The 27,833-nt window shown below is 40.5% G+C and overlaps 1 protein-coding gene across 2 annotated transcripts in view; it reads right to left on the bottom strand.

Annotated features, from left to right (window-relative positions):
• Nucleotides 1-7,592: 7,592 nt before the first annotated feature.
• The window catches only part of garem (GRB2 associated, regulator of MAPK1), a 120,021-nt gene continuing 99,780 nt past the window's right edge, over nt 7,593-27,833 (bottom strand). For both annotated transcript variants that reach the window (XM_048596322.1, XM_048596323.1), the window contains 3 exons: nt 23,789-24,970; nt 12,218-12,375; nt 7,593-8,773 (listed from right to left, as the gene is read on the bottom strand). In XM_048596322.1, the coding sequence (XP_048452279.1) occupies nt 7,843-8,773; nt 12,218-12,375; nt 23,789-24,970 (2,271 nt within the window). In that variant the 3' untranslated portion in view covers nt 7,593-7,842. The remainder of the gene's footprint in view (nt 8,774-12,217; nt 12,376-23,788; nt 24,971-27,833) is intronic.

Here is a 27,833-nt window from a genome sequence, read left to right as displayed (position 1 = left end):
GTGCACCACACTAAAAAGTGCCAACCACCACTTTACAAGTTCACTCAATTTGACAGGATATGGAGATGCTGGTGTTGGGCTGGGGTGGACAAATTCAGAAGTCACATAACACCAAGTTATAGTCCAACAGATTTATTTAAAATCACAAGCTTTCAGAGCCCTGTTCCTTTTTAGGTGAAGTGGGAGCAGATCACCTGACAGAGTAGCAGAACTCCAAAACCTTGTGATTTTAAATAAACCTGTTGGACTATAATCTGGTGCTGAGAGACTTCTCGATTTGACAGGATGGTGGCTCTACCCTAGAAAGTTATACCTACAATTATGGTGCTCCTTTTTCATGTGAATACTAGGAAATAAACAAGACACACTGTTTAAAAGGCATATCTTCAGAGAGAAATCTGACTTATTGGTGAAATTAACAACTAGGATCACCAACGCTGGAATACAGAAATCGCCGCCACCACCATCCAGCACACATACTAAGTTAGACACAGGGGCTGCAGCCACTGTTTTGTCAGATAGCCTTACATGGCTAAGAGAGGCTGCCCTACAACCTAATTATCCAGCCAAGTAAAAGGCCAGTTTTAGGAAATGTAATCACAACTAGGTATATTCGCCACTTAACAGGATATTCTGTACAACTTCCAAACTCATCTTTAAGGCAGAGGTAGTTTTCAGACAGCCAGCTTAAGTGAGTTTGGACAACACTTCCCCTGTCTATTTACAGGCATAGGGAAGCTCAGTGTTATGTATCATATCACGCTCAAAGCAGATGCCAAACTCATCTGTTTGTTCATGCCCAGAAAAGTCCCACATTCACGTAGGATCAAGTTAACAGCAGTAACGGCACATTTTTCATTGAACATCAACATCTGTTTGCTGCAAACTACAAACTGTTGACAATGCTCATAACAAGGGAGATGATGGCCTAGTGGCATTGTAACTGGACTAGTAATCTGGGAATCTGTCCATGACAGATGATAGAAGTTGGATTCAATAAAAACCTGGAATCAGAAGTCTAATGACGACCATGAAACTGCTGTTGATAACTATGGAAACTGATCTGGTTCACTAATGGCCTTTAGAGAAGGAAAATCAGTCTACATGTACAGTTCATTCTTAACTATCCCATGAAATGTCCTACCAAACTACTCTGTTGCATCAACTGCTAGAAAGGAAATTATTAACAGAACCAAGAAATTCTCCCCACCCCTATCTGCCTTCTGTAGGGACTCCCTTGTTTGCTCCACACTAGCCCTACCACCCCCAACACCTTTCCCTGCAACCGCAGGAAGTGCTACACCTGTCCCTACACCTCCCCCCCTCACCTCCATCCAAGGCACCAAACAAACCTTTCACATAAAACAGAGGGTCACCTGCATATCCGTCAATGTGGCCTATAGTATCCGCTACTCCCGATGTGGCCTCCTCTACATCGGTGAGACCAAGCGGAGGCTCGGAGACCGCTTTGTAGAGCACCTGCACTCTGTTTGTGACAAACGATTACACCTTCCAGTCGCGAACCATTTCAACTCCTCCTCCCACTCCCTGGGCAACATGACCATCCTGGGTCTCCTCCAGTATCACAATGACGCCACCCAAAACTGGAGGAGCAGCACCTAATATTCCACCTTGGGAGCCTACAGCCCAATGACCTAAATGTAGACTCCACCAGTTTCAAAATCTCCCCACCCCCGGCCTCATCCCATGACCAACCCTTCCTCTCAACCCCGCCTCCTTGACTTGACACAACCTGTCCATCTTCTCTCCCACCTATCCGCTCCTCCCACCTCACTGACCGATCCCCACCACAGCCTACCTGCACTCATCTACCACCATCCCACGTATCTTCCCCAGCCCCACCCCCCCCTTTCTATTTATTTCGGAGCTCCATTCCCCTTCCCCCATTTCTGAAGTAGAGTCCCGACCCGAAATGTCAACTTTCCTACTCCTCTGATGCTGCCTGGCCTGCTGTGTTCCTCCAGCTCCACACTATGTTATCTCTGACTCCACCTTCGGCAGTTTTTATTATCTCTGAGTGAACCATCACTGGTGAGTGAGTTTAAGCAGAGGTGGCAGCACAATGGCACTTATTCAAGTAGAAGCTGCACAAAGAGTCCTCATGCTTGACTCCAGATTCACGAATTCTCATGGGATCAGGTCAAATACGAACAAGGAAATCTCTTGCTCAATACCATGTAACACCCCCATCAGCATCCATGGGCAGCCCCACCTATACCTAAAAATGAGGCATCAACCTGCTGAAGCTATAACGTGCCAAATAACACAAGCAAACAGAGCTAAGCAATTCCATAATGAATGGATCAGATCTAAACTCTGAAGTCTTGCTGCATTTGGTTGGTGGTGGACAGTCCACAAATATCCTCATCCTCTCAAATGGAGGAGCCCAGCACATCAATGCAAATGCAGTCTCTTTCTGTGCTGTAACTATTGATTGAAAACAGCAAATGGCAAGTATCAAATTGCTTCTACCATTGTCTATTAAAAGAAATAGGTAAATTGCTGATGCCCTTATTATAATCTTTCAATTATGAACAAAACCAGGAATTGTGGCTTTGTATCAAAAAATGCAAATATAATAAAAGCCAGAACAGGCTATTCAGCCTATTGTACTATATCAGATAGAAAGGAGGAAGTATGTGACCTACAGATCTGTAGTTTCAACAGTTATGGGAAATTACTGGGATACATTATGAGACATAGAAGGTAAGACAAGAGGTAAACATATGGGTTTGGTTGGGATAAGAAGTAAAAATATAAATCTAAAAAACACACGCAATCTGCCTTAAGCTCTCCCATTTCCATTATTAATGGAGGTGGAATAACAGCATAGATGACCAACCTGTACTCATGCTAGCTTGATCAGCGAGATCTTTTACAAAGATATTGTCTCCATTTTTACATGTTTACATTTATTGTACACTCCATGGAGGTTGGGAAAAGGGGGAATGATGGGCTGTGCGCATGAGGAAAGCAGCACAAGGGTTTACTCCAGGTCCAAAAAGCTTAGAACGGAGCAAAATCACACACAACTCCAACCACAAACAATTTCTTATATTACCCTCATCTCATTTCAGAATCAACCCCCCTCAACCCCACCGTCAGCTGTGCAACCGAAAAACCTACCAGAAAAGCTGTGGCACGTTCGGTGGCCTTGCTCGTCCTACAGGCAGGCAACCTTATCAATCAGGCTGGCTTCCAGACAAGAATTCTATTGAAAATATCTTCATGTCCATTCTAGGAACAGTCTGTAAACCAACATATACTATGACCAATGACTCCCATAGCCTTGGATACACCTCCTCCCATCCTGCTACATGCAACAACTCTCTTCCATTTGACATAATTCTGACATACGTTCCTTCTTCTTCAGCCAATGATTTGCTCTAAGTCCATCACGTTTTCTGTTACTTGTTAGCATTTTAGTTTTACATGAAAAAAATATCAATTTATTTCATTCTCACAATTTAATAAAGAGAAATCAAATAAATGCTTACTTATGGTGATACCACTAAACAACTTTTACAATGTTATTCATTTCATTAAATGTCTCTCAATTATGCTCTTCAAACCACTGGGTAACCTGGCTACGACTATTTATTAACAGCATACTCAATATTTAAATTACTAAATCATTAAGTTAGTATGCAGGTACAGCAAGTGACTAAGAAAGCAAGGAATGTAGGCATATTTTGCAACCGTTCTACTTGTAGAAGGCAAGGTATCTGTACAAGGTTATGGGATATAGTATTGGTATCCTTGTTTAAGAAAGAGCATATCGCACTAGCAACAATGCATAGAAGTTTCATTCAAGTGATTCTGGGATGGGGAGATTATGAAGAAAGATTACACAGTGGCTTGGCTTGTTACAATGCTTTGTATCCACTGGCGTTTAGTAGGAATAGGGAGTGATACCCCTGAAACATAAGGTATGAGGGAATTTGACTGTGTTGATGTAGAAAGGATACCTCCCAATGTGAGATGGAATGGAAAAACAGGAGACACAATTTCAAAATAAGGAGTCTCCCATGTGGTGGAAATAAGGAGACTTTTTTTTTTCCCTCCCAGAGGGTCATATCTCTGGAATTCTCGTCAGAGAATGGTGGAGGTACGAGCACTGAATATTTTTAAGGCAGAGATAGATTTTTGATTAGCAAGGGAAATCGAAGGGATAGGAGGCCACAATTGGATTAACCACAATCTTACTGAAAGGTGCTGCAGACTCAAGGAGCAGAACGGCTAACTCCTGCTCCTAAATTTATATCTCTGAAAATGGTTGGTTGTTCTGGAATTGCAGTCATGCTCATTGATTTGGCAAATTAATTTGTTCAGTAGCTTATGTACAATTGAGAGTTAGAAATGGGACTTCATAATCAATCCAATCTGAAGAATGTTGAGTTTGAAGAGCTAAGGACTCTTTTGCTTTCTATAAGGAGATTTAACTGCACACATTTGAAAGAAAACATACCAGTGTACTTGAAGAGCTTTCAGCTCAAATATAACCTCGAGAAAAACAAGGGTGGTCAACTTGACATAAAAAGAAGTACATGTGTTACATAATCAACTACAAAAACAGAAAATTGCTAGGGAAACTTGGCAGGTCTGGCAGCATCTGCTGAGAGAAAGCAGACTTTTTTGTTTTGTTTTTAACTTGTAAAATGCCTTGCCATGTCTCACAAACCACTTTACACTCGCTTATAAAGGCAGTCAGTTTTGGACAAAGATCAGGATCTAGTGAAATCCTTGATTCGGAAAAAATCATGCAGGAAGTCAAATGGGTGAAACTTGGTTCTTTGTGTATCCATTTTGTCTGTAAAATAAAGCTCCTGTCAGCTGTGGCTCAAATGGTAACACATTGTTCTAATCAGGTGGTGTGGATTCAAGACCTACTCTCCCAACCTTAGCACACAGAAAAAAATCTAAGCTGACATCAGTGTGATACCGAGGGAGTGCTGCACCTTCAGGTAAGATGTTAAACCAAGACCCCATGTAGATGTAAAAAATCCCACACTATTATTTTAGAAAATAGCGGAGTTCTCCCAATACCATATCCTAGATTTACACCACTGCCAAAATCATTTTAAAAGTTGCTTGTTAATTACTGGAAATGCTGAAATACACGAGGTTTAGCAGCATGTGAAGAGGACAGAAGAATATTAACTCTGCTTCTCTCTTCACGTGCTGTCAGTTTTGCTAGTATTTCCATCATTTTCTGTTTTTTCTTTCAGTTTTCTAGCATCATTATTTTGCTTTCAAACCATTTGTTCATTATCTGGTTGCTGTTTGTAGACTGTAAGATCAGAACAAATAAGATCGGTAGGCACTTCGGCCCTTTAAGGTTCTTGCGAAGATTTGTAGCTTGGGTTGCGGGTGAGGTTATTGACTTGCCTGCTGAGCTGGCTGGTTACAGTTCAGACATCTCATCACCATGCTAGGTAACATCATCAGTGAGGCCTCTGATGAAGCGATATGGTTCTACTCCACTTAGTATTTATACGATTCGGTCTGTTGGGGTGTTTTGTGTCACTTACAGTTTTTTTTTGCAAGGATAATATGAGATCTAATTCCACGTGTTTAAAGATTGCATTATGGGTAGAGAACCAGGCCTCTAGGAATTCCTGTGCGTGTCTCTGGTTGGCTTGAGCTAGGATGGTCATGTTGTCCCAGTTAAATTGATGGCCTTCATTGTCCAAGTCTAATGAAATGAGGGAAAGATTATTGTGTCATTTTGCTGCTAGCTAGCGTTCGTGTATTGTAACGGTTACTTTCCTTCCTGTCTGGCGGATGTAATGTTTTTGGCAGTCCTTGCGTGGTATTTTGTACATTACGTTGGTCCTGCATGTTACGGGTATGGGGTCTTTGTTCCTTGTAAGTGTTTGTTGTAGTGTGGCTGTGGGTTTGTGTGCTATCCCGATTCCTAGTGGTGGTAAAAGTCTCGTTGTCAGTTCCAGTATGTTCTTGAAATATGGTAATGTGGCCAGTATATTAGGTTGCATTGTGTCCTCTTGGTGTTGTCTATCTAGGCATGAAATTGGTGGGGTATCCATTGATAGCAAAGACCTTGTATAGATGCTCTTCCTCCTTCTTGCGAAGTTCAGGTGTGTTGCAGTGGGTTGCAGCCCGTTTAAATACTGTCCTTACACAGCTTTATTTGTGGACGTTGGGGTTACTGCTGTGGAAATTGAGGATTTGGTCAGTGTTGGTTGCCTTCCTATATACTGTGGCTTGGAATTCCCCGTTCATCATTCATTCTACCCTGAAGTCTAGGAACGGAAGTTCATTGTTGTTTTCCTCTTCTCTTTTGAATTTGATCCCGGTGAATACGTTATTGACGAGGTGGTGTGTTGAATTTCTAGAGGCCTGGTTCTCCACCCATAATACAAATCAATAAACATGTGGAATTAGACCCCATATACAAACCCTTGCAAAAAAGAACGAGAAATGACACAGCACCTCAACAGACCAGATCATATAAATACTAAGCAGAGTAGAACAACATCACTTCATTGGAGGCTGCACTGATGACGTTACCTAGCATGGTGACAAAACGTCTAAATTATAACCAGCCAGCTCAGTGCGCAAGTCAACAACCTCAGGCATTCAGCCTCTTTGGCTTCAATCATTCAATAGGTCTGTTGTTAGGAACTTGTTGTAGTTGCCGTGTTTCCTTTGGGATATCCTCAGCTATACATAATTGAAAGCCTTAATTTTCTTAATGCTAGTTATTGTCCTGCTAATTTTAGTTTTGAACATTGCTGGCAAGAGCACAATTAAACATGACAACATCTGAAGGAAAAAATTAATTTCTTCAGCAATATCATGAACTGAACTTAACAGCCTTGCTCTGAATCTTGTGAAGCTATGATACATTCATACAGATATACTTTATTCCTGGAGAACACAATTTTCCGCCACTTGAATAGTATTATTTTGGGAGATAAGGCAGAATATTTCTCAACTACATTGGACTGGCAAATTTAGGACATAGTTGAATGAGCATTCAGTTAATATGGACTGCCGCACTGAATGATTGGTAACACAAGTCTTTTTGCTGGGAAAATATATTTAGCAAGTCTTTTTCATCAACTCCATCTGAAGATATCTACACTCACTAGTCAGGTATGAAATAGAAAAAAAGTTTTAACAGAGACTAGAGCATTTCCGACAAAAGCAGTAAATCTCATGACTCCTTTCAGGCCTTTTAGTTCAGTCTGAAATGGGTTTATTATATTAAATGTTGTATCTGTTATAATTCAGTTTGTTCAGTTTACTTATTTCAAGATCAACTCAAAAACCTAGGTATTTTTATTAATCTACATACATATGTGCCCAGCAAGAACCTATAACCAGTAGTAAAAACAAGTGCCACCATCATTTTATATATCAATTATAAGAAAATGCAACATTAATACAGTAGCTAAGCAGTAGGCTAGACCCTTAATAGTACAGTTAAATAGCAATTCTGTATGTCAAAAATCTGAACCAAAGGGCTTTTTGATCAGGAATCTAGCACTTAGTACAGTATTATCTTCTACATTAGGTACAATTTTAGAGACTTGAGAAACAACCAATTTACTTCCATCTTTTAATAATTCAAACAATTAATGATGGGTGATTAGCACACAAGGCACACTTCCAGCAAGGTTTCTTTTGTCATAGGATGTCAGTTTTATCAACATACAAAAACGTGATTTCGTACCTTTACAAGCAAACCATTCAGAGACACCACTGATTTGACACAGTCCAAGTGATGGCTACTTAGTGCAAAACAATAAATGTTGAGGTCAGATCCTCTACATTTATGCCTTTTGAATCATAGCACTACATCTTGGGTCGCCAGCCACTGATGAACTGCAAAAGCTTCTTAATTTGGAGTTTGCTAAGCTTAAAGTCTTCAGACAGGATTTCCTCTGTCAGCTGTACAAGTAAATTTCCATCAATTTTTTCCGTCACAAAGAGTGACGCAATCTCTTCAGGGAGACCAATAAATTGCAGGCACTTTGACACCTCTTCAATAGACAGTCCACTAAGGTCAGATGGCGGCTGCCAGGGGGATCCATCACCACATGAACGTGCTAATTGCAGATAAGGAGGAGGAGGAGTAGAAGGAGGAGGAGGAATAGAAAATACACCCAGTGTACCTTTGTTACCAAAATTTACATCAGGTAGATCTGTTGAGCAAATCCGTGGCTCGTCCTCAGCCCCATCTATAGTTGATGGCAGAAACCGTGATTCTAGGCCAACTAGTTCCTCATCAGTGAGCTTTAATGGACGTGGTGGTAAGGTGGGGCATGACTGACTTTGTTGGATGATATCTGCTAAAGGTTTTTCTCCATAGCCCTCTGAGGAATAACTTGTAGATCTTGGGCAGCCAGTAACAGTAAAATGGAATTTTCCATTCTTGGATTGTTGCTGTTTATTAACTGGAAACTCTTCACAGCCCCCAGCACACTCAATGCTACCATACTGAAACAGTACTGGGACTACGTTCTTTGGAATACTTGGCATTTTGTGACGTGGATAACTGTAGTAACTTCTGTGTTCAGATAAAAAATCACAACCATCTTGGTCGACATCCCCATAACATTGGTTTGGCCATGATGAACGATTTGAAGGGCAATCCAACAAGGGGCTTCTGAGGGGGAGTTTAGCTCCACTATCCAAAGCATTAGAGTCGATCCAGTTACAAGGGTAACAGGAAACTGAGGAATGCTTCTCATTAGGCGGAGGTGCATCATTCTCTGTGGCACCACTGTAAACAAAGTAAATCATTTTAAGCACTTCAAAATCCAATATTACCCTCCTGTAGCAGACTTTTTCCTCTAAACTGAAGTTATCCAGGTGACAGCCAAATTTAAATTAACACATTCAAGCAATGTAAGAACTGTAAAAGGTGAACATTAAGCTACAAGTGCAATGTTGAGACAATTTATCACATTTAATGACAGATGACTACAGTTAGAATGAAATATTAGAAGTAACAATAAAACATTATTTTAGAAACGTAAAATCAGTAGAAGCCCCTAAATATGAACACAGTTGTGACTAACTAACACACATTTCAATTATAGCGAAACAACGTTGAACAATTCAGCTCTGTTTTACTAATGAAGTTAAGTTATCTGGTCTAATCAGGTTGTTCACCTACACACAGGCTTTGGGAAAATTGGGAAAACTGGGAAAACGTAAGGACAGATCAGAAAGACAGTGCAAAATATTTGGACTTAGGCACAGTGAGTAAAGTATCAAAATTGTGTGATAATACATAATTGTCAAAAAAACTCTGTAGTAGACTGAAGAATAAACAGGTTAGCCGAATAAATGAACTGGTAACAGAGCAACGTAATGCAGAAAATTATAATGGTGCATTTGGTCTAAGAGAAAAATGAACTCAGTGGAAAGATTTTGAAAAAATGTAATAAATGATGAGCTGGTGTTTCAAATATTTCCTTGAAATCATGCACAATAAGGTAAAATCATAAAAATGATCAAATGTACTTTTTAAAGTACAAAAATGAAGAGGCAGTAATAAATTTGCATAAAGCACCAATATTCATGACAGAATGTTGTGTGTGGTTTAGCGTGTCTGTTTACAGTGCATACAATACCCCTTAAGAATGCTGGAGATGGAATATCACAATAATGTGAAAGGTTATGGCTCAGAGAAAGTCAAAAAGCAATTACGAAAGGGTGGCTCACATTTCCTCTGATTAGCACTAAAACAAGGGGCCATCAATTTAAACTCATGAAAAAGTTGAGAGAATCGCAAAGTTAGAGCCTGGAAACATTGCTGAGATGAACTAACTGAGGCAGAGGATATTGTTCCGTTTTTTGTAAATAAAAGAGAGAAAGGTAGATAAACATTGGAAGCTTATTATTAATATTCACTTTAGTCATTTTTTGGGAAGTATTTCTGGACCTGTCTATTCTAAATTGGAGTCTTCAAAAATAGTCTAACTCAGCAGATTTCACAGATAGTGAGAAGAATAGTTAAAATACTGTAACAATACAAATTGCTGGAGAAAGTCAACAGGTCTGGCATCCATGGAGAGAAAACAAGCAGTTAACTTTTTGAGTCTGGTGATACTTCATTTTTCCACAGATGCTGTCAGACCCGCTGAGTGTCTCCAGCAATTTCTATTTTTGTTTCAGATCTCATGCATCTTTGGTTCATGGAATCATAGCATCCCTACAGTGTGGAACCAGGCCATTTGCCCCATCGTATCCACAACAACCCTCTGAAAAGCATCCTACCCAGACTCGCCTCTTACTATATCCTTGTAATCCAGCATTTCCCATGGCCAATCCACCTAGCCCGCACATCTTTGGACTGTGGGAAGAAACCAGAACACCCAGAAAAAACCCAAGCAGACACGGGGAGAAGGTGCAAACTCCACCCAGACAGTTGCCCAAGGGTGGAATTGAACCCGGGTCCCTGGCACGGAGAGACAGCAGTGCTAACCACTGAGCCACTGTGCCTTTGTTCTATTTTTGTTTTATTTTAGTAAGTAAAATACTGTTATGGTCTACTGTAGCAAGGCAAATGTGCTATTCTCTACTTTTATAAAATAATTCATTGGATATGGGCAGTGCTGGACAGACCAACATACATTGCCCACCCATAGCTGCCCTCTAAAAGTGGTGGTGAGCTGCCTTCTTGAACTGCTGTCTGTTTTGTACTGGTTCTCCTATAATGCCATTAGGGAGGGAGTTCCAGGATTTGGAAGCAGCATTGCTAAAAGGCCAGCGACATATTTCCAAGTCAGGATGGCAATCAAATAGCTTTTGTTTTGCCCTGAATGGTGTCAGACTTTGAGTGTTGTTGGAGCTGCACACATCCAGAACATGTGCCTTGTACACGATGGATAGGCTTTGCAGAGTCAGGTGGGGAGTTACTTACTGCAGGACTCTGACCTGGTCTTACAGTCAAAGCATTTATATGGCCAGTCCAGTTCTGATTCTTACTAGAGACAGTTGAGCATAAATGCTATGATAAAATCTAGTATAAATCAACTACTCACTTGAGCTTTATCTACCAAACAAATGTATTAAGCAATAAAGTAAGTCACAGTCTAGTACAGCATTACTTCTCTGCCTTCCAATGAGAAAGCTAAAGTAAGAGCACCAAATGAACCTGGCACTTGAAACAAAGTGGACTAGTTAGCTGCCCGAGTACATTATAAACTAAGATACATATTGAAATAAGGCAAAGGAATCTCTGGGGCACTGAAATGGGGACTCACTTGAGAACAGTCTAACGAGTTGGAAACTGCCAAAGTATTCAAAATAAACCTCAAAAATGTAATAGGCATATTATTTGTAGATATTTGTACAAAATATTTTATTTCTACTAGAATTGCAATTGATATTTTTCAAGGGACGTACCTTTAATGGCATGCTTACAAATATAAACTGAAAAACAGTATTAATAATTTGTAACTTCATTACTTCCACATGGGCTCTCATGTACTAACATTTGGTTGGCTCGCAGTTTGGCAGTGCTGATCCTCAACAGATGTAGCATTGGGGAAATAATTTCCCAAACTTTAAATTCTCAACAGGGAGACATTCACTAAGATAAAAAGCAAACTGACCTGGGGCTGGTTCTCACACAACCACTGATAGCGTGTAAAGATTCCCCAGGGAAGAGAAAAAATTACATTAACTTTGAAGAGTACAGTATTATATTAACTCCTGCCTAGATAAAAAGGAAAATGCCTTGGTAGAGTAGTCAACATAGAATTTTAAAACAGTAATTTTAAACCTGTTTCGTTTAAGATGTTTCATTGCGTTTCAAAAGGGCCACCACGTGCTGATGATACATCAGCATTAAGAACAATAACTGAATCAAAAGGAGGATGTGCACTCTCTTCATGTTGAAACAAATTTGCAAAAATTTCACAGTAGCATGTTATGCTGAACAGTACCTATTTTCCCTAACAAAATAGAGCCAGAAATTGGTCAAATTTGCACAACCATTATATAGGGGTCCAAATTTATTTTACATATCTTAAGTTTAAAGCTTTCAAACAGGACAATCCCCAACAGGGAGCATGCCATAACTCATTACATGATCCATAATCACAGTAAATTAAAATTAGTGGTACATTTTTCCAGTCATTCTTAATCCAATGCTCAAAGCTGAAGTCAGATCAAGCTGCCACTTTATATAAAGCACTTGGTAATAATTTCTTACATGTTATGCAATCCAGAAGAATAGTAAGATAGTGTAGGGCTTGGAGAGCGTGTCTGTTGGCGTATTTGTCGAGGAGGAATTGACGGACTCTGAGAGGATGGCTTGGAATTCCGTGGTGGGATTGGTGGAGCATTCAGAAGTCTGCATTCTTCTTTTACCTGACAATGGAAACAATACAATATTAATAACTGCTAAAAAAATTTGCAAAATAGAAGCTTTCAGAACTTAACATATTAGAAGCAGAGTTACTTCGTATGGTTGAAAATTATATAGAATTCTAATTCAAATGCCAGCATTGAAGAGATAACAGATGCAATTTATATTGAATTTAGGATATTCATAAATCAATTTGTAAGTTGTATTGGCACATCAGTTTAACATGGTTAATACTTAAATTTCTGTTTACTTTATAGTTCGTGCAGCTGACTAAACCAAAAATCATTACAGTTGTTTAATAAAATGGAGCATGAAATGTTGAATTTAATGCTGAATTAGGTTTATTGTCACATGTACTCATGAATACAGTGAAAAGTTTACAAGTCGCCACTTACAACGCCATCTTAGGTACAAGGTAGAAAAATAAAAAGAAGTTATAAAGTTAAACATTACAGTCCTTCTTACAAAAAAGTAGAAAAGCAAAGAAACACAGTTAACAGTTCAACACCACAGTCCATAATTGCCTGGCTATGCTTGGCTCACACTCTTTATGAGGGTTCAACCTTGCCACTGCCTTGGGCTGCCTGCTCCTGCTCTCACCGCCAGCCACCCTGGGGTACCTGCTGTCGTTGCCGGCCGCCCCGGGCTACCTCTCCCGGTCTCACTGCAGGCTGCCTCGGGCTGCATGTTCCTGCTCTCGCCACCGCTTGAGATGACTGCTATCAATGGCGGTAACCTCTACTGCAGCCACGTTGGGCTCGCCCTCCCACTGCTGCACAAGCTCATACCTCACATAAAATTAGTAGATTAAACTGAGAAGAAAAATTAATGAAAGAAGAAAAAAAAGTGAAAGAAAAATAAAGTAAAAGCGACAAAAATCAAAAAAAAAAGTGACAAAATAAAGCAGTAAAAATCCCGAGAAGGAGCCCTCATGCTGCGCTGTTACTCCACTGGCCATCTTGAAGAGTGGAATTGATGAGATAGTTTTTGCATCCACAGTTTTCTGCACTAAGTACCCAACCTTAGCCACAAGTCAGAACAAATAAAGCAGTGTCTTACTCCTTTTCACACCCCAGCAAGAGGAAAATCAACTGGCTTATTTTCATTTCAGTGGCGTGAACAGGAATGAAGTGATTCACCTGGTAGTAAAAATGCATGTGCAGACTTTGCAGGGAAAGAAAATAACTTTGAACTAAGAAATGCAACTACTTTCCATGAATTAAATCATGGGTACGAACAGAATAGTCATCACGGGAGTGAATGTAATAGTCCAAGGACTTGCAAATTATTCAGTTTAGTTGAAATGTGATGTTTATAATTCCCAGAATCAAGGTAAAATCTCTGCTTAGTTCATAGAATTGAGTCAAGATAATAGACATGGAATCATAAAATTACAAAACATGGAACGCCGTTGGCCCATGATTACATGAAAAGAGTACAGACTCTTTTCTCATTGAATATATATTCCCTTGAGCTTAAATAGAAGTCTCCACAGGAAAAGTGATCGTGCCAAGAGTAGCAAACTGGAGGGATTTGAAGAGTTTTAGAATCAAAAGATGACAAACCACATTAAAAAAAGCAGAAAAAAATCATATGGCCCATCAAGCCCACTCTGCCACTCAACAAGCTCATGGCTGATCTTGGTTTCAACTCCATTTTCCAATCAATTGTGATAGCTCACATTTTGACAGGACAATAATGGTTTCTCATATCAACGAAGAAATGTTCACAAACGTAGGAGGTACAGAATTTCAAACACTCAATCCTTTGAATGAAAAAATTCTCAGTCTAAAACAAATGGGTGGATTAATGGAAGGGGTCAAGTGATCTGCTCCAAATTTTGTCCATCAACAAGCTTGGGTGATTTGGTTTCTAAAGATGTGGCAGTGATGGGGAGGAGAGGCAGATTTCCTTACAGGGAAAAAATTGCAAGTTATGTGTATGTATTACAAAATGCCATGGGTATTTTGCTAGTCTTCAAGTCACAGAGTTGTTAGAAATGTCAGGTTTTATAATTTGTTTATTTTAAACTGTTTTTATCGTTTCATGAATGTGGACATCATTGGCTAGACCAGTATTTATGCCATCCTAACTGCCCAGAGGCCAGTTAAGAATCAACCATATTGCTGCGGGCCTGGAGTCACATCCATGTCAGACCAAGTAAGGATGATACCTGCCTGCTTGAAAGGACATTAGTGAACAAGATGAGTTTTACTACAATTGACAGTGAGTACTTGTTATCATTAGACTAGATTTTTACTGAATTCAAATTTCACCATCTTCTATGGTGGCATTGGAAATCATGTCCACAGAACATTAGACTGGGGTTCTAGTTTACTAGTCCAATGAAATTACCACTACACCACCACCCCAGCCTTGATTCCAAGAAAGAACGAAGCTGTGGATACAGGACTGCTTATCAGCATTTCTAACTGGGTAGGAGGCCAAAGTGATTCACACTGCCAAGGAACCTGGCTTTGAGAGAGGAAGAGTCCATAGATGCCACTGTAGGATCAGGTTGCAGGTTTTCTGAAAACATAAGTCACACGGATCAGTCTACAAGAATCCAAGAGGGTGAGTGCCAGGTGAGGGGATGAAATGGGAAGCGACCAGGGTGGGGGTTGCAAAGCTCACAACAGTATCACAGCACTGAGTTCTTGTGACGCACTGGAAGTGTCCCTACCTTTAAGCCAAGAGAGCTAGGTTCAAATCCCATCTGCTCCACATCAATGTCCTATACAACCTCAACATAAAGGCCCAACTCCTATACTCAAAGGTCTGAGCAACAAAGGTAATGCCTAATACCTTCTTATCCACACTAACTATATGTGAGGCAAACTTCAAACAATTATGTATCTGAACTCTAGGTCTTTGTTTTGCAACACTACCCAAGGCCCACACTTTTAATTACACTAGGGTGGCACGGTGGTTCAGTGGTTAGCACTGCTGCCTCACATCACCAGGGACCCGGGTTTGATTCCATTTTCAGGCGACTGCCTGTGTGGAGTTTGCACGTTCTCCCCGTGTCTGCGTGGATTTCCTCCAGGTGCTCCGGTTTCTTCCCACAGTCCAAAGACATGCAGGCTAGATGGATTGGCCAGGCTAAATTGCCTGTAGTGTTCAGGGATGTGTAGATTAGGTGGGTTATAGGCGGTGACAGGTCTGAGTGGGATGCTCTGAGGGTCGGTGTGGACTTGTTGGGCCTAAAGGGCCTGAGTCCACACTGTAGGGATTCTGTGAATCTATGAAAGTCTTGCCTTTGCATTACTAAAATGCGGTGTGTCATATTTATTCAAATTAAACTCCTGCCACTGTTAGATCTCTTTGTAATCTTAGATAACATTTTTCACTGTCCACTATATCTGTGGACACTGTCCACTGTCCTCCACAAGCTTACTAACCATGCTTCTATACGCTCAAAATATTTATATAAATGACAACAAAAGTCGACCCAGCACTGATCCCTGTGGAACACCGCTGGTTACAGGGCTCCCGTCTGAAAAAACCCTCCCCTATCATTCTCTTTCCGGTTGTTAAGCCAATCTTGTATCCAATCGGCAAGCTCACCCTGAGTCTCACGTGATCTAACTTTAATAATTAGACTACCTTGTCAAAGGCTTTACTAAAGTCCAAGTAAGCAACATTTACTGCTCTGTCCTCAATCTTCTTGGTTGACTTTTTTTTTGAAGTAATAAAGTTGGTGAGACGATTTCCCTCAGACAAGAGCATGCTGACTATCCCTAATCAGCCCTTGCCTCTCTAAATGCACATAAATCCTATCTTTCAGAATCACTTTCAATGACTTACCCACCACTGAAATCAGACTCACAGGTCTATAATTCAGAGGCTGCTTCTTACATCCCTTCTTAAACAAAGGCACAACATTAACCACTCTCCAATCATTCGGCACATCACCCATATTTATAGATGATACAAATATGTCTGCAAAGGGCCCTGCAATTTCCTCCCCAAGTTCAAAAGTCCTGGGATACACTCGATTAGGTCCCAGAGTTTTATCCACCTTTATATTTTCTAAGACCTTAAGCACTTCCTCTTCTGTAATGTGAACTGTTTTCAAAACATCAATATTTATGTCTGAGTTTTCTAGCCTCTATTTCTTTTACCATAGTAAAAACTGATGCAAAATATTAACCTAACATCTCTCCCATCTGCTGAGGCTCAACACAAAGGTGACTTTGTAAGGTAAATTTGTAAAGTGTCTGATAACATCTTTGAGCATGTCAATTAGAAAATATCTCCAACATTAGATGTAATTTCACAATGGGACAGCTTTTGCTAGATGTTCCGGAATGTGTGAAAAATTACACTGATGACCAATTTAGGACCATCAGTTGCTCTCAGCGTGATAACTTTGTCACTGCATAGAATTCTACAGCACAGAAAGAGGCCCTCTGGGCCTACTGATTCTGTGCCAGTCAAAAACATTATAACCCCGTTTTCCAGCATTTGGCCCATAGTCTTGAATGCCTTAACATTGCAAGTGCACATCTAAAGTACTTAAATGTTAAGGGTTTCTGCCTGTACAAACCTTACAGCCGGTTTGGTCTAGATTCTCAACACTCTCTAGATGAAAAATGTATTCCTCACATTCCCTCTAAACCTCCTGTCCGTAACCTTAAATCTATGCCCCCAGTCAATTATCCCTCCACCAAGGGAAAGAGTTCCTTCCTGTCCATACCCCTCAATTTTGACCATCTCATCTTAATCATGTCCTCTCGCAGTCTACTCTGTTCAAAGAAAACAATCCTCAGGTGACTGTGTGGAGTTTGCACATTCTCCCGATGTCTGCGTGGGTTCTCTTCAGGTGCTCCGGTTTCCTCCCACAGTCCAAAGATGTGCAAGTTAAGTGGATTGGCCAAGGTAAACTGTCCAGGGATGTACGGGTCACAGAGATAGGGTAGGTGGATGGGTCTGGGTGGCATGCTCTTTGGAGGGGTGGTGTGGAGTCAATGGGCCGAATGGCCTACTTCCACACTGTGAGGATTCTATGATTCACATCCTCCGTGTCACTAGTAAACATTAACACAAAATATTCATTTAAACCTCTACCTGCATCCCCCAGCTCCAAGCACAAATTACCACTCTGGCCCTACTCTTTCCCAAGTTTTTTTAAAATCTATTTGTAAAATAACTTAAGATTTTCCTTTATCTTAGCTGCTGTTATTTTTTCATGGCTCCCTTTCTGCTTCCTAATTTCCTTTTTAAGTTTTCTTTAGCATATTCTGTACAAGGGCTTCCGTTGTTTTGAGCTCTTGGCCTCCCTTTTTCTCTTTATTCAATCCTCTGTATCCTATACGATATCTAGGGTTCACTGGATTTGTTGGTCCCACCCTTTATCTTTATTAGAACATATTGGCCCTGTACTCTCCCTCTTTCCTTCTTCAATGCATCTCACTGCTCTGATACAGATTTACCTTAAATTATCTACTCCCATTCCACTTTGGCAAATCATACCCGATCTTATTAAAATTGATCTTCCCCCAACTTTTTGATTTCAGCCCCCTCTTTGACCTTTTCCATAACAATCTTGGATCTAAAAAGAATAATGACTGCTTTCTCCCATCACTGATACTCCAACTGCTTGTCCGGCTTCTTATCTACAAATTATGTTCAGACCACCCCCTTTCTTGTGTGGCCTTCTATGTATTGGCTTTAAAAAAAAAAATTCACCTGGATGCATTTTAAGAATTCTATTCCCTCTGAACATTTCACATTGTGACCCCAGTTAATGTTGGGCAAGTTGAAATCCCCTATCATTACCCTATTACTGTTTCAAAGTCTGAAATTGGTTACATGTCTGTTCTGCTATTTCTCACGGACTGTCATGGGTCTGATAGTATACGCCCAACAATTTGATTGCTCCTTTTTGGTTCTTGTGTTCTACCCATATGGCTTCATTTGGGAAGCCTTCTAAGATGTCATGCCTCCTTACTGCTGAAATTAATTCCCTGATCAATATTACAACATCCATTTCTGATCAATACAACACCCATTTTTTTAAAAAAAAAACTCCATCCCTGTTCGCCCAAAGACCCTGCATTCTGGAATACTGAGCTGCCAATCCTGCCCCCCTCTCAGTCTCAGTCACTGCAATGACATCATACCTCTATTTTAATCTGTGCCCTCAACTCACGGGCCTTGTTTGTCAGGTTCTTTCCCTTTCCCCAACCATGCCAAACTCCCTACAACTTCTCATAGAATTGACTTGTAGAACCCATACAGTGTGGACGCAGGCTATTCAGCCCATCAATTCCACACCAACCCTCTAAAGAGCATCCCACCCAGACCCAGCCCCTTTACCCTATTTCTGTAACCCTGCAATCCCCAGGGACAATCTACTTAACCTGCACATCTTTGGACTGTGGGAGGAAACCAGAGCACCTATAGGAAATCCATGCAGACACCTGGAGAACGTGCAAACTCCACACAGACAGTCGACTGAGGACGGAATTGAACCCGGGTTCCTGGCACTGAGAGGCAGCAGTGCTAACTACTGAGCCACTGTGCCTCCCTAATTTCTATGCCTTCTTGACTCCTTGCTGTCTCTGCTAATTTTGGCTAAATATCTTCCACTGTTGAACATTTTCTCTGGATCGTAGCCCTTAGCAAGTTGGTTTAAACTTCCTCAATACCACTAACAAATCTGTCCACAAAGATGCTGGTCCCATTTCTGGCTCAGATGCAACCCACCTATCTTTAACGTATATCGCCATTCCCAAAAATGGTCCCAGTGCCCCAGAAACCTGAAGCCCTCTCTCCTGCACCATCTCTCCAGCCATGCATTTACTTGGGCTAACCTCCTGGATCAATACTTATTGGCACTATATTAGCTACATATATTAATATCCAGGGTGTTATTCTTTGCTGTCAGTAAGGACATGTACACACCTTTTACCTGTTTCTACTTAACACAACAGGTTGACAGCTATTCTCTGGTTCATTTCTCAGGGCAATCTGTTGACTAATCAGAATCAATCTGTTTGGTTTAAACTTTAACAAAGTTTAGCAGTTACTGTCAACTTGCATATTCTCCATGTCAACACCCCTACAATCAAGGTCCACTTACTATCCAATCAGCACACTCCTCTTGTACAGTGTAAATACTGTTTTTCCTTGACACGAGTAATTCTTGCAAAATGTCCTGCTGTTTGCAAGATGAAAAGCATTGACAAAACTCATCTTTTAGTCATACTCAAGTTCTGTACCACCAAATGAATATCCCAATAGGGCAGATAAATGAAGGGCAAATGATTTTTTTTATGCTCTCTTCATAAAACCTGTTGACCTGCTGTATAATTACAATGCTGTATTTTTGTTTTTTTGTAGCGATCATCTAAAGATATAAACAAAGTAGTATGAGCTGTGAAATGCATAAATTTGACACCCATGCTATGTTATTTCAGGAAACACCTCATCCTTCTGATAAAAGTTGTGTGTGCCCATTATTTAATTTTTTGAGCATCTCACATTGATGATTGGAAGTACTTCTAAATCAGTTAACAGAGTATGGAAACTTTTAATAAATCTTAAGTTTAGACCAATTTAGTTACAGAGTTTAAAATAACAATGCCTAATGAGTGCAAACCAAAACTCATGAAAACTCATTATATTGTGTCTGCACTGTTTAAAAAGAGAAGAATGCTTAAGTATCTCACAGAGGCATAATCAAAACATGGACCCCGGCTGACACAGCTGACTGCACAGCCGTCAACAATTAGGTGAATTGGGTATAAGACAGACCACAGTTCTGAAATAAATTATGTGTTTATACAGCATGTTCCGTGATCACTATGTTTTCATAGGCAATTGGCACTTTTTGAAGTATAATTACCAATTTTTTTTTATTCACTTGCAGAATGTGGGCATCACTGGGACTGCATTTATTGCCAGCTCCTAGTTGCCCTTGTGAAGGTGGTGGGTAGTTGCCTTCTTGAACCATTGCAGTCCATGTGCTGTAGGTAGACACACAATGCCATTATGGAGGGATTTCCAGGATTGTGACATAATAACAATGAAGGAACAGTGATAAATTTCCAAATCAGGATGCTGAATGGCTTGAAGGGGAACTTGTAGGTAATGGTGTTCCCACACATCTGCTGCCTTTGTCCTTCTAGATAGAAGTGGCCAAGGGTTTGGAAGGTGTTCTTTAAGGAGCTTTGGCAAACTTCTGCAGTACATCTTGTAGATGCTGTTACTGAACGTTGGTGGTAGGGGCATTGGATGCTTGAGTGTTGTTGGAGCTGCAGTCATCCAGTCAAGTGGGTAGTATTCCATCACACTCCTGACTTGTGCCTTGTATGTAGTGGATAAACCTTGGGGAGCTAGGATTAAGATATGTAGCAGCCATTTCATGCACAGAAAACTCCCATGAACAGCAGTGATAGTTACCAGATGATGTATCTATTTGTGTGATGTGGGCTACAGGGGAAACTCATAGCAAGGATGTCAGCAATAGATCCTCAGCTCCTTAAAATAGTTCCATAGATGTTTTACACAGATAGGAACACAGCTTAACATCTCATCCAAAAGTAGTATCGATACAGTGCAATACTCCTTCAGGATTGCAATGGAAATGTCAGCATAGATTCCCAGCTTAAAATTTGAACCCAGAACCATTGTGACTCAAAGGTGAGTGTGTTTCACATGACACAGCTAACACAGTGAAGCCATTGCAAGGATGTGGAAGGTTGTACATTTATAGATAAAGCACTCACATCAACATCAGAATACAGGCATTGTAGAAGGTTGCAGAAAAGAAGGGATAATGCATCTCAGTCACATAACATCTCAGATCAGTTTGGTTGTAGCAGAGTAGAAATTCAGAAAAGGAAAACATGAATTTGGTTTCCAGTGCTATTAAATAAGAGGAGCTTGGACATGGAGTGCAAAGACTGAAGGGTTAAATATGGATTTTGAGGGGAATGCCGACAGTAGGAAAGGGACACTGTGGTAGTAACTGAAAAACAATGAAACATTTACGAAGTCAGCAGTTCAGGGATGACAATCAGCAGTTTCGTGAGAATAGATAATCCCAGCAATCAACTCAAAAGACACAAGGGTAAGTGGAAGAGAATGAAAAAATGGCTCAAGACGCAGATCCTGAAGGAAGGTTTTTCTTCATGATCAGGCAGGAGGGTAGAGGAGGGCAGAAAGAAGTGGCAGTTTAAATAGATGACCCACCATTATGGTAGGGGAAAAGTAGTCCATGGATTCCTTCCATTATCAGAGGCAAAGGTGGAAGGAACAGGTGACAGATCCTTGAGAAGTTTGGAGATAGTAGAGAAAGAACATCAATCTTTGTAAACTACATGACTCTGGGTTTATTTCACTTAACTGCCACTTTCAAGTAACACTATGCTATCTGTAGACCAGGTGACAGCAGGAAATACAGCTCCTGCTGGACACCAACACTGGGCAGTGCCCAGTTACCAAGATACCCCCCACAAAGCCTCCATATCCCTTTTACTTCATACTTCAGACCATTTCCGCCCCACCCCTCTTTGGAAACCAACCACACTGAACTTCAACTCCAACTGTTCTCCCTGTCCCCAAATTCTTGGATTATATTCTAGTGATACCTAGTGTACTCCTTGGTGCTCCCATTGTTAAGGTCACAGTGGTGGTTACTGCCGCTAATTCACCTCCCCACAACCCTCACATGGCCTACCATGACCTCTGGTGCAGTTCCACATGGTCCCATACATCTGGAGATCAATTCCTTAAATTTTGAATATTTTCTCAACAACATTTGAGAATGTATTTTGGAATAGATTTACAGCATATAAATTACCACATCAGTTAAATATTACAACAAAAACATTCAGCCAAAGCAACATATTTAGAAATGCTGTGAAAATTATAGCATTAGCGTCTATTTACAAGTGTAAGGAGATTATACAGATAAACACAGTTTAAACACATTACAAGATTGAATAAAACAATTTAACCCTCTTTCCCGTACCAACAATAAATAAACTTGGGATATCAAGTTGCTTGTCAAGAAAACAGACATTTCAAGATGCTTACTGATATTTGATATCAAGCATTAGACTTTTTTTAAGCTGACATCTTCCCCATTCTCAGGAAAGTGGGGACTCATCTGAAATGCCTGCTGCCCTTGAATCGCTAACAAGCACCTATTCATCATGTGATTCGGAACAGTGAAATTGGCAAGATACTTAAACATTGTGGCAGAGAGAAATAACAACAGCTATACAATAAAATCAAGCAGGAAACACATCAATGCTTAAAGTGGTTGATGGATAAGGAACTTTGCTAACATTTCCTCCCAAGCAGGAACATTATCATCCTGATGCTTTTCAGTTAGAAGACTCAGTAAAGCTAAAGTTGCCATAGTCTTAGCAAACCATGGGGCTGGTCTCTCATTAGAGAAAGGGGGGGGGGGGGAGGAGTTGGAGGAAGTGGGTTAGAAACAAATGGTGGTGGTTTAACCTGAGGGTCAGTACACCTCAGGTGAGGGGAGAAGGGAGAGGTTGAGAAGCAAAGTCCTTCATAGTAACCTCAGCTACTGCAGGAATTGAACTCACGCTGTTGGTATCACTCTGCATTGCAAATGCCAGCTGTCCAGCCAATTGAGCTAACACACCCCTTGAAGAATCAATATACTCAATAACGATCAGTGATTATTCCACTTTGATTTGATTCTGGAGCAGTGCTGTCATGTAACTGTGAATGAAAAATAACATAACACTAAATCTTTAAACGAGACAACAAGGTGCAGGGCTGGATGAACACAGCAGGCCAAGCAGCATCATAGGAGCAGTTACCCCCCTCCCTCCGGACAAACGTCAGGGGATCTCTCTCCCACTGCAACTCTCTCGTCCTCTCCACCCATCCTCTCCTCTATCCGCCTCCCACTCTCTCCCTATTTATTTCAGAACCCCCTTCCCCTCCCCCTTTTCTGATGAAGGGTCTAGGCCCAAAACGTCAGCCTCTCTGCTCCTATGATGCTGCTTGGCCTGCTGCGTTCATCCAGCCCTGCACCTTGTTGTCTCGGATTCACCAGCATCTGCAGTTCCTACTATCTCTCACTAAATCTTTAAATCTTATTTTCCAAGTTTCCAATAACGATTTAGCAAACGTTTCATATTTATTAGAACCAGAGATCTGTTATCTGCTATATTTTAGAAACACTGCATTCACCAGCCTAATTCTAAGAAGCATTTTATATAAAATCGACCACTGGAAATGGAAAAATCAGGTCTAGGTAGCACTGCAGGAAAATTGATATTTTGCAACTCATGGTAGTAAAATAATGAGTCACAATTAATTATTTCTTAGTTTTGAATTCATACACTCTTACCACTTTGTAAAACTGGTTCAGCATTAAGTTTGATAAATATTGTGTGGTCAGTCTCTAAGATCAGGACTTACAGCTTCAGACTTTGGAGGCACTGGAGGTGGAGGTGGAGGTAGACAAACATCAGATGATGGTTTAATTGAAGACAAAGGACCTGAAGAAGAAAGGGTGGCAGAAGCTGGACATTTAGAGCGGCTAGAGCCCCTCTGATCAGATTTCAATCTCTCGCCCAAACAGAAAAGATCTTGTCCACCCTGTCTCCCAGTCCCTTGGTCTAACCAGAGCTCTTCGTAGGGAAGTTCTGACCACGACTGGACTCCAGCAGATTCTTCAGTCACTTCAGGTAGCAGATAATCACTCCCACTGTCTCCAGAATCTTGAGATGGGACGGTTTCATGAGAGAAGAGAGTCCACTCATTATTTGGATCTTTGCAACCATGCAGATTAACTTCACTATTTCCGTGCAAATTATTTCCATAAACACATACTGAAAGTCGATGAAAAGACTGTGTCAATTCTTCACGGGCATAGCTAAGAGAGTTGGGCATGTGACTGTGCCCAGTACACCTTGTCTTCTTTGGACTTTTGCAATCTTCATTCCAGTCAATCTTTACATCCCGAACAGCTCGTGAATATTCTTCAATATCAAACTGCTCCTGACAAACATTGAACGAATGTTGAACTGTACTCTCATACCACATTGCTCCCTTAAGAAGACCTTCAGCTAAGGTAAACTTTGGCACAACTAAATGAAGTGGAAAGTGCATGGGAATCATTTTGTTGTTGCGAAGTACACAGCACACCACAACAGTTTTAGTTTGAATATTAACCAACTTATAGCGATGACCCTCTCGAATGAGGTGCAGATCGTAAGGATTTCGTGGAGGAGCAGATGGCACAGTAACATTGACTGGTAGCCTGGTCTTTTCAACAATGGTGCGAATAGTGTGTTCACCATCTTGCATTTGTATCTCAAGGGGACTACGTGTGCTGAATCGGCCTTTACACTGGAAAGGAAGGCTAATGCTTTCATTTGTCCGGTGATTCATACAAATAAGGCAAGGCATCTTTCCTCGTCCAAATTTGCCAATAGAGTTCAATTTTCCAATTTTCTTAAAGATATTGTTAAGTCTGGACTTTTCTTTCGATGTTTTGGCATAAAGGATTTCAGCTTGTCCCATTAGAGTAAGTTCATCACCCGTGCTCAAAGTAATGTTGTATACTTCAGTATCTTCATTGCATTCCCCTGCGGCTACCTAAGGAGGACGAACAAATAATTAATCATATTTACAAAGGAGTTTCTTTTCTGCGGCTTCAATGATTTCAACTTTTGGCTGATTATTTTTAGAAACACTAATCAAAAATTGAAAAAAGCAGGTTAGCATTCTATTTCATTTCATATCATACAACAGGACCTTAATTCCATCCATTTTGACATATCATAGAAAAAAAAAGTCATTAATAATAGCAGTTGCTGGAGAAACTTAAAAGGTCTGCAGTATCTGTGGAGAAATCAAGAGACTTACTATTGAGTCCAATGTGACAAGTTTTATACCAAGAGGCAATTAATATTTTGATTGGTCAAGTGGAGATTGGTGAGAACAGAGCTAGGTAAATCAACTCATCAGACTGAACTGCAGAGTGAAGAATTTAAAAACAACAATTTGGTGACAGCAGTATGCATGGCCAAAGAACATTACCAAACCAAAACTTAACCAGTTTATAGACTTAAAAACTGCAGGGAACACACAAATAATATTCCTGGCTATAATGTACCACAAAACATCAAGAAGGAAATGTGGGAAAGTGGCAGGTTTGAACAAAGCAACAGTTACACCAATACAGAAAAAATGATTACTTGAGCATTCAAAGACAGATTGATATAACAGAAACATAGAAATTAAGTCATTTAGAACTTAGGGTCTGTCATGTCTTTCAACTGATTCGCCACCTAACTCCACAAACCTACCTTGGTTGGTTCTACAAAACTCCCTTGAACAGCTGTGGTTAACAAAAATCTGTCTATCCTAGGTATAAAATCAATAACTTATCTGACCTCATTGGCCATTTGTGGAAGAGAATTCCAAACTTTCTATAGAAGTGTTTTCTAACTTCATTTCTGCACAATAGCGGTCTCTAAGTTTTAGACTATAGGGCCCCCGAAGTCTTCCCCAGCCAGTGGAAGCCATTTTTCTCCAACTTTACTATCAATTCTCTTTAATATCTTCAAATCATTCCATACCCTTCTAAATGAAGAGATCACGTTAGTTTCTGTAATTTCTTATGCTGTACTCTATGACCGATTTATCCTTCCTAGTGTGAGATTGCCAAAATTGTTCACTGTAGCCTAGATGTAGCCTAATCAGGACTTTGAACACTTGTGATATAACTTCTAAATCCTACTCCCCTAAACATACTGCCATGATTCCATTAAACTTTTTGACTGATGCTTGTTCATGACATATTAATAATCAATGGATGTTGAACACCAAGTCTTTTTGGATCTTTACTAATTCTAGCTTTCTGCCATTTAAAATGTACTCCATTGCATCCTTTTTAGTCTAAAATAGATGTTTTGAAACCTTCCTACATTGATATCCATTTGCCAGAGTTTTGACCATTCAAAGTGTAGCTTTTTGCAATTTGAAAATTGTATGCTGCCTAAAATGCCATCTATTATTGTATCATTGATATAATTCTCTCTCTCTCTCTATCCCTATCTATATATGGCTTTGTAGCCATTATTTATGATGTTAATAAATAGTGTAGCTGAATCCACATCACAGACACCAACAGTTGCATCTTGCCAAATACAGTACCTTAACAGACCTACTCTGTCTGCCATTTAGCCAACTTCTTATTCCGATCAATAATTTATCTTCAGATCATGAGTTTCAGCTTTGGTCAAAAGTCTATGTGTGATTGTATCAAAGGCCTTCTAGAAGTTTGGATAAATAACATTCATAGATATTTAGAACATAGAACAGTACAGCACAGCACAGGCCCGTCGGCCCACGATGTTGTGCCGACCTATTATCCTACTAAGGTCAATCTACCCTGCATACCCTATATGTGCCTATCCAAGAGTTGCTCAAAAATCTCTAAAGTATCTGAGTCCACTACCACTTCCGGCAGCACATTCCACACGCCCACCACTGTGCGAAGAACCTGCCTCCGACATCGCCCCTATACCTTCCTCCAATCACCTTAAAATTATGCCCCCTCGTAATAGTCATTTCCGCCCTGGGATAAAGTCTCTGACTATCCACTCTGTCTAAGCCTGTCATCATCTTATAAATTTCTATCAAGTCACCTCTCATCCTTCTTCGCTCCAATGAAAAAAGCCCTAGCTCCCTCAACCTTTCCTCACAAGACCTGTCCTCCAGTCCAGGCAGCATCCTGGTAAATCTCCTCTGCACCCTCTCTAAAGCTTCCACATCCTTCCTGTAATGAGGTGACCAGAACTGAACACAATATCCCAAGTGTGGTCTAACCAGAGTTTTATAGAGCTGCAGCATAACCTTGCGGCTCTTAACTCAATTCCCCTGCCAATGAAAGCCAACAAACCATACGCCTTCTTTACAACCCTAACATCAACTTGTGTAGCAACTTTGAGGGATCTATGGACGTGGACCCCAAGATCCCTCTGTTCCTCCACACTGCCGAGAATCCTGCCATTAACCCTGTATTCTGCATTCAAATTCAGCCTTCCAAAATGAATCACTTCACACTTTTCTGGTTAAATTCCATCTGCCACTTCTTTGTTCAGCTCTGCATCCTGTCAATGTCCTGTTGCAACCTACAACAGTCCTTCACGCTGTCTACAACTCCACCAACTATTTGCCTCAATGCTCTTAATCGCCTCTTCAGAATATAAAATTGGGTATAAATACATAAAATCAGGCAAGAATCTCTTTAAAAATCCATATTGTTTATCTGAACATCTGAAAGTGATCAGAGTTTTCAGTTACGCTATCCTGCGATTTCCTGATAGGACGTTCAGCCAACTGACCTCTCACCTTCCTTACACAGAAAAGCATGCTCAATTTAACAACCTAAAGGAATGGCTCCTGAATTAAGAGAACGTTGGAAGATAGTTGAAAGGCCAGGGATTCCCAA

This window comes from Rhincodon typus, chromosome 4, assembly GCF_021869965.1.
Source record: "Rhincodon typus isolate 14 chromosome 4, sRhiTyp1.1, whole genome shotgun sequence".
NCBI lineage: Eukaryota > Metazoa > Chordata > Chondrichthyes > Orectolobiformes > Rhincodontidae > Rhincodon > Rhincodon typus.
This window is presented reverse-complemented; position numbering and strand designations above follow the sequence as displayed.